Consider the following 17,350-nt stretch of genomic DNA (forward strand, 5'->3'; position numbering starts at 1 on the left):
TTAATTCGAGGAGTATATGGATTAGATCTGTGATAGTTTCTATTGGGCTTGCATGGCATCATCTATAGATACTGGACTAAGACTGGCAGGCCCACCCAATTGGACCGTGAATGGCACCTACAACTGGTTAGTGTGATCATTGAACAAGAAATGCGGTTGGCCAGTCAGAGCAGCTTTGTCCTTCTGAGGGCTTCTACACTGGGTCCACCACCACAGCCTCCACCCCGACTCCCAAAATATCCTCCACCTTGATTTCTGTTGAGAGTAGAGAAAAACTGTTTGTTTCGCTTATAGACATTGCCATTATCTTGTGAGAAGTTTCCTCACACTGAAGAAGAGAGAAAACAATTCCAAGTGATGGTAAAATCTCACCGCCTAGAACATTTTTCCTAATTGATTCATTTTCCCCATTAACTCCTCTTAAAAGATAAAACATCTTCCTTTGTTCTAATCTCACTTTGTTCGTCTGCACAAGATGAGCATTGCATTGGTTGATAATGGCTTATTTTATCTCAAAAACCATGAAGGCAAGCATATTAATCTCCCACTGACAGTCCCCTTGTTTTAAATTGCTTATATGTTCTCCTAGTTCATTAATCTTTGTAATATTTTTCTTTTGGGAGTAAGCCTCAAAAACTGCATTTCACAATTCATAAAAGGTGAACTCAGATTAGGCTGCATAGAATACAATAACCAATTTATAATTCTTATACAATCAGCCTTCCAATATGCATATTTAGGATCCTTGAGATCTGGTTTTTCTATAGGATCTTCAATATATCTCAATTTTTTTGTTCCACCAAGAAATAATGTAACTGACCTGACCGATTCTAAATAATTTTGCCACCAAATTTAACTATGATAATTTGGAGTCGAGAATGCTCTATATTTGATGTTTTTAGAGACATCTTTTATTGTAGTTGAGATCTGGTTACACCCTCAAATCTAATCAATAGTTGAGATTACGTTACACCCTTAGATCTCTTCCAAAAAAAAAAGATTTGCAGATCTGGTTATACCCTCAGATCTAATCACACCTTTTTTCTCTTTTAATGCAGCACTGCCAATGTTTTCTTGACTGGGGTACACAAATCCTAGTCCATCCGTTATCAAGGTTTTTCTATCAAACGCATGATCTACATCAAGAAATGACTAAAAACTTCACCTTGATTAGCACAATTATTGCTGGGAAAAATTAAGGTTTCAGAGCATGATAAGAAGCCCTCACCATCCATGCTGATGTCATCTAATCATGCGGATGATGTCAGCCCTAAATCATACTCCTATACCTTCACACACCTTTTAGAGAGTAGTAAGAGAGAGAAAGAGAAGAAAAGAAGAGAAGAAAAGGGAGAGAGACGTTAGGCAGAGAGAGAGGAAAGAGAAGAGAAAGTAAGTGGTGTGATGATCAAGAAAGACCAGCAACACCCCTATGTTTATATTTATATTTTGACGTAATTACAATACTGCCCATTCTTAATGAAATAGGACACATAAGTCTTAAACGAAATAAAAGACAATAAGTTTTTTATACCCATCATATACAACATACTTTTTTATTTCCAACAATAAGTTTTAAACTTGAAGTTCAATTACTAGAACTTTAGAAAATGGTAAAATGCCCCAAATTGATTAAAAATTGTATCACTTGTTAAGTAGTCACACAAAAATCATTCATAAAAAAGTGTCGTCGTATATACCTTTTCTTTTTTGTAAGAAATTGAAAGGACCAAAATCTTTTCTAATCTTGAAAAATATCAAAAGTTTTGACTTTTCATTTGGCCTTTCTCTATCAAATGCAAGCACAATGTTTTTTTTTTTTTTGGTGGTGGGAGGTGGGTGGTGGTGGTGGGGGCGATGTTGTAGAATGCCACCCCAAAAAAACCTTTTCTCCCTTCAAATGACACAAATTGGCCGCCCACCTCCAGGGCCTCACAAAAAAAACAAAACAAAAAATTAGAAGAAAAAAAGAATCAGAGGCACAGAATGGCAAATCCGACCCTTAGACAAGGGCCATTAAGGCACTCCCCTCTTGCCATAAGGTGGGACTACGCACGAGGTAGGAGCTTTTTATAATGGGCACCACTCACCTGCTTAGGACTAATTGGTGTGGCCAGCGACCTTGATTGCCTAGGCGGTCGAGTGCCCAAAATTTTAAAATATTGTCAGAATCAATAATCTCAATTTCTAAGCCTTGTCTAGGGAGCAAGCTGAGGGGTTAGAGAACCCCTTCTTTGAATGAAAATTCCTAGGGCGGTCGCCAACCTTCTCCAGGACAAGGCCTCAGGCCCAGATGGATTCCTGGGGGCCCTTTTCCATCACTTCTAGGACACCTTGGCCCCTTAGTTCTATCATGGAGGATTTATCTAAAGGGTTATGATTTCATTTTTATTGCCCTAGTACCAAAAGTAGGAGCTTCTGAGTTGATAGAATTCAGGTCTATTAGCATTCTTAACTGTGCCACAAGATTTTGTCTAAAGTGCTCGTCTTCACCAGAGTGCCACAAGATTTTGTCTAAAGTGCTTGTCTTCACCAGAGTGCCACAAGATTTTGTCTAAAGTGCTCGTCTTCACCAGGTTCTGAACTATGTCATACCTCCTACCCACAGAGCTTTTGTCAAGGACTGTCAAATCCTGGCTGCAGCTTTTATAGTACATTAATATATCTGAACCAAGGTTTCCACTTCTCTAGATTTGGACCCTTTATTACCCAACCCCAGTGCACAGATGACACTGGTTTCTGCGAAACTAGCCTCAGCAAGCAGATAAGCTTTTGGTGTTCGTCTGATGCTTCCAAGTGCCCATGTGCTTGAAGATTAATACGGCAGAAACCAAACTCATTGGCACAGGTGTTGGAATCAGCCAAGAGTTTTGGGCTTTTGCAATGAGTAATTGCGCAGCAAGTACCTGGGCCTTACACTGTGCCTTAGGAAACAGAGGGAGGCCCAATTGGATGGTATAGTGGAATTATTCAAGTGTAGACTGGTGGATTCTAAATGTAGATCTCTTTCATTGGGGGCAGAATAATCCTCACTAAAGCTGCTCTTTCGAACATTCTGGTGCAATAAATGTCTCTTTTCAGGATGCTTATGATCATTTTCAAGAGGCTAGAGCATTTGATGAAGGACGTTCTATGGTCGAGTGGAGGGGACCACTAGGCCCCTCTTGTAAGATGGGATATAGTTTGCATGCATCAATGATCAGGGGGTTTAGGCATTCGGATCTAAAGAGTAGTAACATCACCGCTCCTCGGAAAACAGTTTTGGCTTTTGCTATCCAAGAAGGTCACCTCTGGCAGCAGATTATCCACCACAAGCAATGCCTAGATGATTCACTTTGGCTGCCAAAGAGCACAGGCAATTGCTGCGCCTATGGGGCATGGAAAGGATATTTACATTCTACTCACCTTTTTTTTTGTGGAACTGTTAACATTGTATTAAGTAAAAGACAATGAATGAAACATCGGCCTCCCGGACGCCTAGGCGGACTTTTTCAAAACACGCCTAGGCGTGGTCAAGGCGGTCTATATTAGGTGGAAAACGCTAGGCACCTTCCTAGGCGGTGTAAAAGGCGGGCACCTAGGCGTCACCTTGAAAATATCGTAATTAATTCGTAATTTGCATGTAACAATAATTATTAATTTATTGCTAAATCAAAAGAGAGTATTATTAATTTATCGAAAATGCTTTTGCATGTGACATTAATTATTAATTTATTAATAAACAAAAAGATAGTATTAATCCATAATTATTAATTTATTGAAAAAACTTTTTGCATGTAACATTAATTATTTATTTATTGAAAAATCGAAAAAATAATATTAATTCGTAATTACTAATTTATCGAAAATGCCTTTTTGCATGTGATAGTAATTATTTATTGGGAACCCAAAAATGATAATTACTAAAATGCTTGAATGTAACATTAATTATTAATTTATTGGAAAACAAAAAAATAGTATTAATTCATAATTACTAATTTATCGAAAATTCCTTTTGCATGTGATAGTAATTAATTTATTGGGAACCCAAAAATAATAACTCTGAAAATACTTTTTGCATGTAACATTAATTATTAATTATTAATTTATTAGAAAATTAAAAAATGGTTTTAATTCGTAATTACTTATTTATAAAAAATTCCTTTTACATGTGATAGTAAATAATTTATTGGGAGCCCAAAAATAATAACTATGAAAATGTTTTTTGCATGTAACATTAATTATTAATTTATTGAGAAATAAAAAAATAGTATTAATTTGTAATTACTAATTTATTGAAAATGCCTTTTGCATGTGATAGTAATTAATTTATTGGGAACCCAAAAATAATTACGGAAGTGCTTTTTGCATATTGACATTAATTATTAATTTATTGAAAAACCAAAAAATAAGTATTAGTTCATAATTACTAATTTATTGAAAACGCCTTTTGCATGTGATAGTAATTAATTTATTGGAACCCAAAAATAATATCTACGAAAATGCTTTTTACATGTAACATTAATTATTAATTTATTGGGAAATAAAAACAATAGTATTAATTCGTAATTACAATTTTATTGAAAATGCCTTTTGTATGTGATAGTAATTAATTTATTGCTAACCCAAAATAATAACTACAAAAATGCTTTTTGCATGTAACATTAATTCTTAATTTATTGGTAAACCAAAAAAATAGTATTAATGCGTAACTATTATTATATAATATATACAATAAATGAAGGGAGGTGTAGGGGATCCAACTTTAAAAAAAAGAAAAAATAAAAAATCGTAGCCACCTTTGGGTCTAGATGCTCGCCTAGGCGGCCTGCCTTTGCGCTAGGTGGCCCAAACCCCCCACCGACTAGGCGGTTGCCTCTGCCTTCTTGAACATTGGTAAAAGACTATGCATTTTACAAAAATTGCTGACCATAGCATGAGAGCACTATACATCCACCTAGGATGTGGCAGATACAAAAATTGCTACACAAGAACGAACTCGATATTACAAAACATGGATGATGATGTAAAAATCTTCAGTAGATGCTTTAGGACATTGCTTGGGATACACCCTCCCTAACCAGTGCGCCGGCGACATGGTTGGCCTCTCTCTTGGTATGCTTCAATAAGACCTGCGTATGCTTGCAAATGTCAAAAATCTCATCAAACATGGTTGTAGGTCTCCAGGGAGGAGTAGCTTTTTGTGAGGCTCAAGAGATTACATTTCTTAAGTCACCCTCAACAACCAAAACTGTGCTCACAGTGGGATTGAAGTTTTTGAGGCCTTCCAAGAGCACACGGGCTTCCACCGTGGTGGAGTCCACAAGGCCAATGGGAGAGGAAAATGAGATGAGGGAGACTCCTTTGTGGTTCTTGAAGATGCCTCTGATGCCTGTCGGGCCAAGGTTGCCAAGAGAGCACCAATTAAAGTTGAGTTTGGTTTGGCCAATTTCCGGTGGTCTCCAGAAGGAAGTGTGGGTCACAGATCTTGGCCTATGGTGAAGGGTGGTAGTCCAAGTGAGGTCGAGGCTAGATGCAGCGGGGAGCTTGAAATGGTTGTGGTTGGTGGTCCAGAATATCACCATGGATTTGATGGTCTCCTTTAAGGTTTGTCGATGAGACATCTGTCCCTAGAAGATTCTGTTGTTATGATCTCTCCAAATCGTCCACATAGACGCCTTCCAAAGCATAGTACCTGATTTGGGCTAAGGTAAGAAATACATATGGTGAATGAGCGGGGGAACTGATTCAGGAATCATCTAAGACCAACTGAATAATTGGAGCAGGTTTTCTCACAATTGATTTGCAATTCTGCAATGAATCAATTAATGTGAGTTTGCTTCCTCCATCAGACACATTGTGCATCAATTTGGGATTTGCATGTCTCATCTTTGGAGTTATCCACCATTAAGACTCTCCGACAGGGCGACCCAATTGAAGGCCTGAATTTTCGGAGGGATAAAAGGAATCCAAGCTTTGGCAATGATGGATAAGCGTGGTGGAGGTTCAACCAAAGGTGTGGTGAGCTTATAAAAGGAGGGTACAAAGAATATCCTGGAAGGGGCGAGGGACCAAATGATTTTGTCCTCACAAAGGGAGTAAAAACGAAAGGGTGGCGGAGAGAAGTTCCAAGAAGTCAAGAACCTCTTCATCGGGAAGTTGTCTATGAAAGTCAGGGTTCCAGGTCTTGGAGTTCCTTACTGGTACTAGGAGATTTGCAACTAGGGAACTAGGATTCCTAGCTATGCAGTATAAGTCAAGAAAGCGAGGCATCAGGGGAAGGTGGATCAAACCAAAACCTAACTTGGTTCCCAGCCTTGGGGTGGAAGCGCATAAAGGCTTTGAACAGGTGAAGGCTGCGGATTAATTATTTCCAAACCCCCAAGGAAGAGTGAAAGGCCCTATCAGGAAGAGACCAAAGGGAGGAGTTCAGGCGGTATTTATGGCTTAACACCTGATGCCACAGTTGACCCTCCTGGTTAGCTAGACTTCACCACCATTTACCCAACAACGCCAGATTGTTCTTTTGAAGGTTGCAGATCCCCAAGCCCCCAAGGGCTTTGGGTTGCAAATCGAGCTCCATGAAATCAGGAGGTATTTCTTGGATTCCCTGTGGCCCGACCAAAGAAAGTTGCACATCAAGAGTTCAAAGCACTGAACCACCAAGGCAGGCTTGTGAAAGCGACATCTGGAATGTCGGGCCATTTGGAAGGGTGGCCTTGATGAGGGTAACTTTGCCTGCCGAGGAAAGGTATCTCCCCTTCCAAGTGGACATTTGCATTCAAATTTTCAATGATGTGGCTCCCTTGACTTTTTTTAGGTTTCCTATGGCATAGGGGCAGACCTAGGTAAGTAGAGGGAAGAGAATCAGCCTCGCAACCCAACCTGTAGGCAAAGGCCTGGGTAGTTTGGGGATCTAGGGTGATGTCAATCATCTTAGCCATATTAACCTTAAATCCCGTGGCGAAATGGAAGCAATTGAGGAAGAGGAGTAAGGTATCCACTTGTTGTGCCAAAGCGTCGCAAGAGAGTGTAGTATCCTTGGCTTATTGTAGGTGGGAAATGATGGGACCATTCCTGCCAATCTGGAAACCCCCCAATAAACTGTGTTGATACAATCTGGAAATGGATCTACTGAACACCTCGACTACAATGGCGAAGAGGAAGGGTGAGAGGGGGTCTCCCTGTCTGAGACCCCTCGTGGGGGAGAAGAAACCACGAGGTGAGCCATTGATGAGGGAGGAGAAATGAGGTTGTCAAATGCACCAGCCAATCCACTTTCTTCAGCGATTACCGAAACCCATTCTATGTCAATCTCGTCGAGCACTGCCCAATCGACATGATCATAGGCCTTTTTCCATTCCAATTTGATGACCACTCCCGAGCTTTTGGAGGTGGTTCTGGAATGGATGATTCATGTGCCACTAAAGCCCCGTCCAAAATCTGGCGGTCTTTGACAAAGCGCTTTGTTAGGGGTAGACAGTCGGACTAAGATCGACCTTAAGCCCGAAAGCATGAACCTTTGCCAGGATTTTGTATGAATTGTTGATTAGACTAATGGGTCTGAAGTCTTTGAGGTCCTCAGCGCCCTCAACCTTAGGGATAAGTGCTATGAATGTGGCATTCATACCGTTGTGAATTACCCCTCTATCATGGAATACGACAAAGAAGGAAATAATGTCAGGCCGAAGATTCTCCCAAATCACTGAAAGAGGGTGTCGGTGAAATCGTCAGGTCCTAGGGTTTGGTCTTGACCTAGGTCATCAATGGCAGCTAGAATTTCATCCTCAGCGAAAGGGCATTCAAGCCAAAGGGCTTGATCTAGGGAGATGGATAGAAAAGTAAAGTCGGACATCTTAGGGGTGGGACGGGCCAGAGCCCAAAAGAGATTTTGGAAATATTTGATAATTGCCCTCTCACTATGTGGGGCTGATTAAAAGTGGCTCCCCATGGGTTTGGATTTTAGAGATTGTATTGTCATTTATCTTGCATTTGCAATTCTATGGAAGAATGTTGTGTTGAGGTCCCCACTTTTCAGCCATTTGACCCTGGACCATTGAGCCCAAAACATCTCTTTCTTCCTGAGAATGTTGTGATAATCGCATGTAAGCTAGGTTCAAAGGAGGGACTTGTTGGGAGTGAGAGCGAGGACTCTTCTGTGAGGTCCAGGTCATGGATGGAATTAAGGAGGGTTTGTTTTTGTACATGGAAGGTTTTGGGTACGAGCTAGCTCCAATTCTAAAAAGAGGTTTTGAGGAGGTGAAGTTTCTTAAGGAGTCTAAAAACCTGCCCAACCTCGGACAAGGGGTGAGTGAAGCCCACCATGCTGGTAAGAGAGAAGAGAGGTCAGGCTCTTCAAGCCAGGCTGGTAGGGTGTCGAGTAGGAGAGGCTTATGGTCAGAGGTGGCTTTGAGAAGGGCTAAATAGTTGGTCCTAGGAAAGGTAGAGTCATAGTTGTTGGAAACATCTGGGAACCCGAATTGTTTTAGGAATTAGAATCGTCGAATCACAGTCGGCTAGAAGGTTCTGTTTTCGTAATCGACGTCCATACAATAGGGAATTATAGGGATTGAGATTCCTATTTTTTGGTATTGAGAATTGACAAAAATGGAATTGAGATTCTGCCACATGAAATCAAGATTCTAACCTCCTTGAAATTGAGATTCCTTCCTCCTTAGAATCGACCCTCAAGGAATCAAGATTTTGAAACCTTAGGAATCAAGTTTTCAACGTATGTGGAACGGATATTCGCACCAGTTTGGAATTGAGATTTCGACATATTTGGAATCAAGTATGTGGAACCGAAATTCATGCCGGTTTGGAATCGGGAATCATATTAGTTTAGAATCGAGTTTGATCCCAACTAGCAATTGAGATTTGTAACTGTATGGAGTCAATTGAGGAAGAAGTCACACATAGGATTAAAGCTGGGTGGTTGAAGTGAAGATGTGCAATCGAAATTCTATGTGATCGCCACATACCAATGAAGCTAAAGGGCAAGTTCTATAGGAAAACAGTGAGATCAGCTTTGCTCTATAGGGAGAATGTTGGGCAGAGAAAAAACAATACACTCATAGATTGAGTGTAGCAGAGATCAGGATGGTGAGATGGATGAGTGGCGAGATAAGAAGGGATAGAATTCGAAATGAATCCATTCGGGAAAATTTAGGTGTGGCACCAATAGGTGATAAGATGAGAGAGTAGACTTAGGTGGGCTGGTTATGTGTGGCGTAAACCTACTACAATACTTATTAGGAGGTGCGAGTTAATTCAAGTGGAATGCTCGAAAAGGGCAAGGAGTAGGCCCAAAAGGATGTGATTGGAAGTAGTCCGAAAAGATATGGGGACTTATGGACTCATTGAGGGTATAACCTTTAATAGAGCAGAATTGCAGACTAAGATTTGTGTAGCCGACCCCAATCAATTGGGAAAAAGTTATAATGTTGTTGATGATGAATTCTATGGAGTCAAGTATGAAGCCCCATAGAAATAAGTTTCCTATATCAACGTCTCGCGCCTTGTCGACTTAAAACCTATTTAAGCAATCGATATCAAATGTCTCTTATTAGACTTGTGGAAGGGTTTCTCCGATTTGATGTCAATGTATTGATTATTGAACTTAGGGTCAAGTGGTATCCCATGTATTTCTAAATTGTGATCTTGACTTCATCATTATACAGGCAAAATAGGATTTTATGTGCCATGGTATTTTATTTTATGTGTTGTATTTACCAATTATACTTTAAAGAAAAGGGAATTCATCCTAGTATTATTAGAAATGAGATTCGAGCCAGTCCTAGCACTATTAGAAGCAAATTTATGCCATTGTGGTAGGGGAGAAATTTAGTTTGGGCATCAAGCACACACATGGATACATTATTGCATGAATTGAAAAACAACACGTGGGATAAAATAATAAAATAAATTTGAAGAAAGTGGTAACAATTCAGGAAATTGGACATTATGTACTTTATTTTTATCTTATTATTGTATTTGTTTTTTTTTTTTGCTTGCATTCACATTATGTCATTGTGGTAGGGGAGAAATTCAGTTTAGGCATCAAGCACACACATGGATACATTATTGCATGAATTAAAAAACAACACATGGGTAGAGAGAGATTTTGACATCAAACAGGTATCTTATGGAGGTCGAAGCAAAATTCCATGTTGATTGAATCGCAATTCCTTGCTCCTACAAACCGAGGTATTTTATGTTGTAGATTCTAGATTCAAAACCATAATGAATGAAAATTCATCACATGTGGAATAAGGAATCAACATACATGGAATCAAGATTCAATAAATGTTGGAATCAAGATTTGAAAAATTTGGGACCAAGATTCCACGAATAATGGGATGGAGATTCTTAAAAAGGTACGGAACGAGATTCCTAACTTATGAAATCGAGATTCCTAAGTTTCAAGAAACAGTTTCTATGAAGATCCCTTGTCGAAATGCTAAATTGGGATTCCTAAATGGAATCGCGACCTCGGCGGAGAGATTCGGGTGACTATGGGTGGAGTCCTAATCAGGGCTGCATTGGAACTGGTTAGGCTTTGAGAAGGCAGAGAAGGAGGTGGAATAATTGGAACAGGTATACACTGCACCTTGGAGGGGGGTGTCTAGGAGTTAATGGGGGGATATGAAGTCGGAAATCTCAAGCGTGGAGGGAGAGACCTTAGAGCTGGTGCTTCTCTCAAACAACCATCTAGTAATGTTGAAGTCCCTAACCAGGCACCACATGGCTGGGGGATGAGAGGCTATGTCATCGAGTTCTTCCCACAAAAGACTTCTGGCAGAGTAGGAATTTGGGTCATAGCATGTTGAGAACTTCCAAGGGAGACCATTGGAGACTCTGGAGAGCATGACAGTAGTGGAGAAAGCAACTACATGGGAGGAGATGAGGGTGTGGGAGGAAGGGTCCCAGATAACCCATGTACCTCTGGAATCCCCCTCTACCTCCAGAGCCACCCATTGCCAAGGTCTTTGGCCCCAAACTTGACAAATCTAACTAAGAGATGAGGAAGCGTGCTTGGTTTTGATTAGGGAAAGAATGGAAGGGGAGAGTTTGGTGTAGAGCAAGCAAACAAAATTGCTTTTTTGGGTTGTGCCGATCCCGTGGATATTCCAAACCAAAAGTTTCATGGGCTGGGATGGAGAGGAGGGGGACATTTAGCAGAGCATCTAAGAGTGGTGTGAGTAGAGGAGGCCACCGATGAGGATGGGGCACAGAGGGAGGCTGAAACTCCTTAGTCGTAGTTAATTTCGAAAGCAAGTTTGGAGAGTTCTTTGGATCCTTTTTTACTTACTTTAAACCCTGGTTTGGGCATCGAACTAGACGAATGCCTTGACGTCTTCCTTGGAGCCATCAATTTGAAGCCCATAATGTGAAGAACCTAGTTGATGTCGCCTTAGGCCTTGTCCATGTTTGAGACGAAGCTGCAACCCACCAAGGGTGAAGAGGCCTGAGAAGGAGAGACCGTGTCCGGTTGCAGGAGTGGGTGGCAGAGCCGGGGGATCCGGGGATGCCGCTGGGGAGAGCTTGAGAGTGGAATGGGAGGTAGACCTCAGAGCCGCAAGTGGAGAAGAGGTCAGACAGGGGCATACAACAGAATTGGGGGTGACAGTGATGGTAGGCAGAGGCTCAGGGGGAGTAGGAGTTGAGGGTTAACAGGACTATGGCAGTCGAAGGTTCAAAGGCGGAGGAGGGAGGGAAAGAGAGGAGGGACGGGAATGGGGATGAGAGGGGTTGGGTTGAAAAAGCTTAGATTAAAGGACTAAGGAAGGGCCAAGCAGGATGGGTTGAGGGAAAAAAGGGTTGAAGGTCGGATAGTGGGGTTAGGGGTTTAGAGGGCCAGGAAAGAGAGAGAAAGGGTAGGCTGGGAAGTGGATGAGGGTGGAAGGGAAGAAGAATGCAAGGTAGTTTGTGGAAGGATGTGGGGGGCGGTTAGGAAAGAGGGGTGGGGTTGAGAAGGAAGAGTGGGGTGCGAGAGAGGTCTCTTAGACAGGAGGAGAATTAGACAGGAGGAGAAAGGGAGAGAGGAGAGGCGTCGGGGAGTAGGGAGCTAGAAGAGGAGGAAGTGTGGTGGTGCTGGGACGAGAAGTAGACCTGGGCTTGAAGCGATTGTGAGGGACCATATCGGATGAAGAATGGGAGGTTTCCACCAAGGAGGGAGGGCCGATGGTGGTGGTGGCAGAGGAAGGGGCGACATCAAGGAGAAAATGAGAGTCAGATGAGTTATGGGTGAGGGTGGGGATGGGATCAAGAGGATTTCCATGAACAACAGGGGAAAGGGATGAGGTTTGGAGGTGAAGGCCATTGGGTGGAGAGAGTAAAGATGGAGTATCTAGGCGGGTGAGGGGAGCCAGTGAGGGTGGGGCGATGGGAGGGGGAGGCAAGAAGAGGAACCGAAGAGGCGAGGGTGTCAGAGGCTAGCCGAGAGGGCGACTGGGCTTGGGGGAGGGGAGGGGATATCATGTGCTTTGGGGGAGGGAGAAGGACAGGTGGATCAATAAGGGAAGAGTTGTATGGCAAAGGGTGGAGATGGGAAGTTGAGGGGGAAAAGGAGTGGGGAATGTCGACGGGAGTAGGCAAGCTGCAACGGGGTGGGACGGCAAAGAGGGAGGAAGGAAGAGGCCGCATACGAACAAGAAGGGATGGCAGAGTCAAGAAGGGTAGGTGAGAGGAGGAGAGAAGAGGTTATGTGATCATCAAGAGACAATGGGGAGGGTGGCAGGCTAATTAAAGGCGGGAAGAAGGCAACGAACGGTCAGGGACCTAGACGTCAGTTGAGGAGGGTTCCTTGAGGCACGAAGAGGGATCATGATTCGGTGGTCTGTTCATGGTCCGAGGTTGGGGTCCAGAGTACCACAGAGGGTGTGGGGGATGGTCCATAGGATCAAGGATTTGGCGGTTTGGGACGCGACCTCTTCTGCACGTTTTGGGAACCGTAGTCCATCCGTCATGGTTCGCAACATTGGCAGGGTGGCCAACTCTCTGGACATGGAAAGTGGAGGCCGGGGAGGTGGATGACTAGGAAGTGACCACACGGAAATAGGCTCCTTTGATGTTCAGTCAGCACCAAGGCCCCAGGCGGGACGGAGTGAGGATCAAGAACTTCCACAAGCAACATAGGGGAGAAATTCGCAGGATTTCCAATGGATGATGAGAAGTTTCCCACATCTCTCTTCGATGAACTTGAAAGAGGAAGGATGCCAAGCCTGCAGAGGGGTGTCGTCCACCCTGAGCCACATTTTCTGTGATCTGCAAGTGCCTAGAAGAGGTGACCACTCCCCAAGAGAAAGAGACACTCCTTTAAAAGGAGATTGGGATCGAAGGGTATGTTTGGCAGATTGTGCACATGGGAAAGTGCAGAGAGTGTAGCCATTTGGGTGGCGATGACAAGCTAGATCAATCTCCTTCCAAAAGGTTTGTCCCCATTTCTCAATGCCTCGGATGTCGTCTCTCATAGGGTGGAAACTCCCAACAAGCGAGGATCGAAGCTTCATAGCTAGGCTCGAGATGTGTAGGCCGTTCAGCAGGATGAAGAAACTGGGATTGACGCAGACAGGAGGGTTAGGAAAGACAAGAGTAGACGTGGAGGGAGGGAGCGAGGGTTGTGTAGGGGTGGGGGAGGGAGGTCGGTAGGGGTGGAGGGGAGGGTGGATGGTGGGAAGGCAGAGTCAGGGGTGACCGAGGAGGAGGGGGGGGGACACGAGAGGAAGGACCTGGAGGCAGAAAGGAGGAGCAGAGAGAAGAGGAAGGTCTAAGAAGATGGGCATAATTGTGGTACAGGGGAGGAAGAGGCACCGAAGGCGGGGCCATTTCTACTCACCTTTTATTTACTCACCTTTTATTAGTAGAACTCGATTCTTGGCTAAAACAGGGAACCACATCAGGTTGTGAAGGACTTATGGCTGGGAAAGAGTATCTTGGAACATTGTTCCCTAACCTCTTTATGGTGGTAGAAGACCAAGGCGTTTCTATTTATGAGAAATATCCGTGGTACAGAGTTCACAGAGTTGGAGAGTCCTCAAATCCCATTTTGCCAGCTGCTTTGGTTGTGGTAGGGCTAGTAACAGGCTGGGCCAGCCCTCCCCCTGATCCCAATAGGGTCGGCCCAGACTTGGAGCAGCGGGCCAAAGATGCCTTGGCTCAGGCCTAGCCCAAGCTTTATCAGGGCCGTGCTGGGCCAAATGGGAAAAAATAAAAAAAATACAAAGAACAAAAGGCTGGGCTGGGCCAAACTAGGCTGCCCCTATCTCGGCCTTGGCCCAGACCTGGCCAGCCCACGGTCGGTGGTGGTCAGGCCAAATGTGGCACATACCCTAAATTTTTAGTGCCGGGCTCTGGGCCATGTCACTCCGACCATTGCCACTCCTAATGGGGAATAAGATGGTGTTGACTTCGGTCTCAGGCCTTTCTCAATTTCGTCCTTTTATGATAACCTTCAGCTAATTTTTGAGGCACAACCAGCAAAGCCTGATTTACACAAAGGCCCACCTGAAGACCAGGTTTCCAGTTGGTTAGTCATAATAAAAAAGGTTCTCACGGTGGACCAGATTATGCAGCAGAGAAATGCACCCAACTAATAGATGTATCATGTTCATATGCTAAGCTTGCAAGGAAACCATAGATCACCTGTTCCTTCATTGTGCTGTGGTGGACCAAACGTGGTCTTTCCTGCTCAATTTGTTGAGTTGGTTGTGGGTGGCACCTGAAACAGGACAACATTTGTTTGTGGTGTACCTTTCTTCTCTTTATCCTGCCTTGATTTGCTTCTAGGATGTGCTTCTGTGCTAGCTTCAGTATAGGTAGGTTGGAAGCCTACACTTGGGTTTTTGGGGGCCAAAAATCTCAGATAGGGGGCATCAAGGACAAAGAAGTTTAATTTCTGGGTTAGCAACTGTGAGGAGTTTAGGACTTGCGGTGCGCTTAGCACTATATTGGAAAACTGTCTTAAGAACCACCCCAATGACCATCTTGGATCCATCCCTTGGTTACTTCCTCTCCAAACACTGCCAAACTCAATTTTGATGGTTGCTCCTTTTCAGGCTGGTATTGAGGGTTTAGCTGGCATATGCTCTTGTCCTCTCAGAGGCTGGTTGGACATGCAACTCAACTTTGACTTCAGCCAAGGCACATGCCATACTAGAGGGCCTCAATCAGTTCGATAGAAGGTGGGTTATCCTCATTAGTTTAAGTGGCGTCAAGAATGTGATAAATTGGCCAAAAAGGCTATCCCCATGTCCCTGGAGACTGCAGCAAGTGTTTGATCAAATATTCGATGCTAGTAGCTCAGACCAAATGGTGTATAAGCATGCTTGGTGATAGGTGAACAGAGTGTTCACCCTTTGCGAAAGAGGGGGCCACATGAGCAAGTTTTGTAATTACTCATTCCTGTTCTTTTTCGTTACCTTGTCCACAATTTCGATCACCCAACTTTACATGTAGTTTTGTTTTCTTCAAATATAAATAATAAAAAAAAAAATATACATATATATATATATATATATATATATATATATATATGTGTGTGTGTGTGTGTGTGTGTGTGTGTGTGCGTGTGTAGAGGAAGACACTACAAAACGCCTATAGGTGAAGTTCGCCAGTACTTCACCTACACCTCATTACCGTCTAAAGTTCATCACATGGTCACAGTTGGTCGGTAGTATTTGAATTTTTATAATTGTTGTATTAATCAAATTTATCTAAAATTTGGGACATATGTATATATGACTAAGCCACACCAAAATAAAATAAAATAAAATAATAGTCATAAAATAAAATGAAATTACCCTTGAAACTTTATAGGAGTATTTTGCGTAATTTTGATCATTCAAATTATTTGTTTTATATTTTATTCATGTGTATCGCACTAAGGTGCACACACCTACAAAATTTGAGATCATTATAATTTGTAAAAAAAATATATTAAAATTCAAACACTATCAGACATTTGTGACCATGTGATAAACTTTGAATGATAATATAAGTGTAGGTGAAGTACTGTAGAACTTCACCTATAGGTTTTTTGTAGTGTTTTTCATATATATATATAGGGAAATGATTTTGTGAGACCCTCCTACACCCAGGTGTGTAGGACCCCAAAAGATCACCATTAAATTTGGCACAGATATCTAAAAAAGTCAAGTTCCACATCCATGTGATAACTTTTCTAAAGATCTGTGCCAAATTTAATGGTGATCCTTTGGGGTCCTACACACATGGGTGTGGGAGGTCTCATAGGATCATTACTCATATATATATATATATATATATATATATATATATATATATATATATATATATATATATATATAATATTGCAAAGAATTGGTTTTAGCCAGGGCAGCCTTCTTTTGGAGTGCATTTCATGTCCACTCTTTCCACATGTTTACAACTGGCTAACTTTGGTTAATTTATGCTAGATCAGTAAATCGTTTTCCTTTGTTTTGCTGGTTTATTATTTGATGAATATGATTTTACCAAATCCTCTGTTATCTCTGATATATTTGAAGCAGTGAAGTTTAATATGTGCAACTTTGTTCACGAACTGTTGAAATCTGGCTAATACTGTGTTATGACATCACCTTACAGCTTAAATCCCGAATCACCAGTAGAAAGCGGAAATCTGACGGCTGAGAAACTCCTCACTCCTGAAGAATATGATGTCCAATTTCTTTCAAGTCATGGAGCAAAGAGCATAAAAAGTTTCATTCCAAGAAGCCAAATGATATTCAAGTAGAATCACAGCAAGGGAGTAAGCAGAGCAATGAAGTTGCATTCATGACGGCTGGGACAGCAAGTATTTGTTGTATATATCAAGTACGAACACAGAGAGAGAGAGAGAGAGCTTTTTGATCAGCTATTTCCCATATGTAAAATATGATTCTTCTCCGGCAGAAGTCATAGTTCAATTGGATATTGAACAAAAGTATTTCTTTCGCGTATCTTTGTTTATGAATGGATTTTCCATTTCCCCAGTCACCCAATACATTCAAAACTTTACCCATTTGGAACTCCTCCAGCTCAAGCGCATGTGTTTTTATGGGCATTTTGAAATCAAATAAAAAAGTGGGTAAAGCGTTAAACTATTTCTCTCTTATGAGTAATTTGATAAACTTCTTTTTTTTTTTTAATTTCGTTTGAACCACTTAAGTGGGTAGAATTATTACAATGCAATTGTTGTTTAGGATTCCCAATGAACAAGGGCAATTTAAGAGTTATTTGAAAAAAAATTGTTATGGATGTCCTCGTATTGAAAGGAAAATAAAAAAGTAAAAGTAGTGTTTGAAAAATTAGACCGCTTGGGTGAATAACCTTCTGAATATTTGGTTTGGAAGTTTGGATTGGCAAATCACTTTGA

At 42.1% G+C, this 17,350-nt stretch overlaps 1 protein-coding gene across 18 annotated transcripts in view; it reads left to right on the plus strand.

The window, feature by feature from the left end:
* LOC18433671 (uncharacterized) overlaps positions 1-17,078 on the plus strand; it is a 38,777-nt gene extending 21,699 nt beyond the window's left edge. For all 18 annotated transcript variants that reach the window (XM_020666926.2, XM_088852729.1, XM_088852721.1 and 15 more), the window contains one exon: positions 16,582-17,078. In XM_020666926.2, the coding sequence (XP_020522585.1) occupies positions 16,582-16,626 (45 nt within the window). In that variant the 3' untranslated portion in view covers positions 16,627-17,078. The remainder of the gene's footprint in view (positions 1-16,581) is intronic.
* Positions 17,079-17,350: the final 272 nt, after the last annotated feature.

The sequence above is a fragment of the Amborella trichopoda genome, chromosome 12 (genome assembly GCF_054954075.1).
Source record: "Amborella trichopoda isolate Santa Cruz 75 chromosome 12, AtrichopodaSantaCruz75HAP2 v2.0, whole genome shotgun sequence".
Lineage (NCBI taxonomy): Eukaryota > Viridiplantae > Streptophyta > Magnoliopsida > Amborellales > Amborellaceae > Amborella > Amborella trichopoda.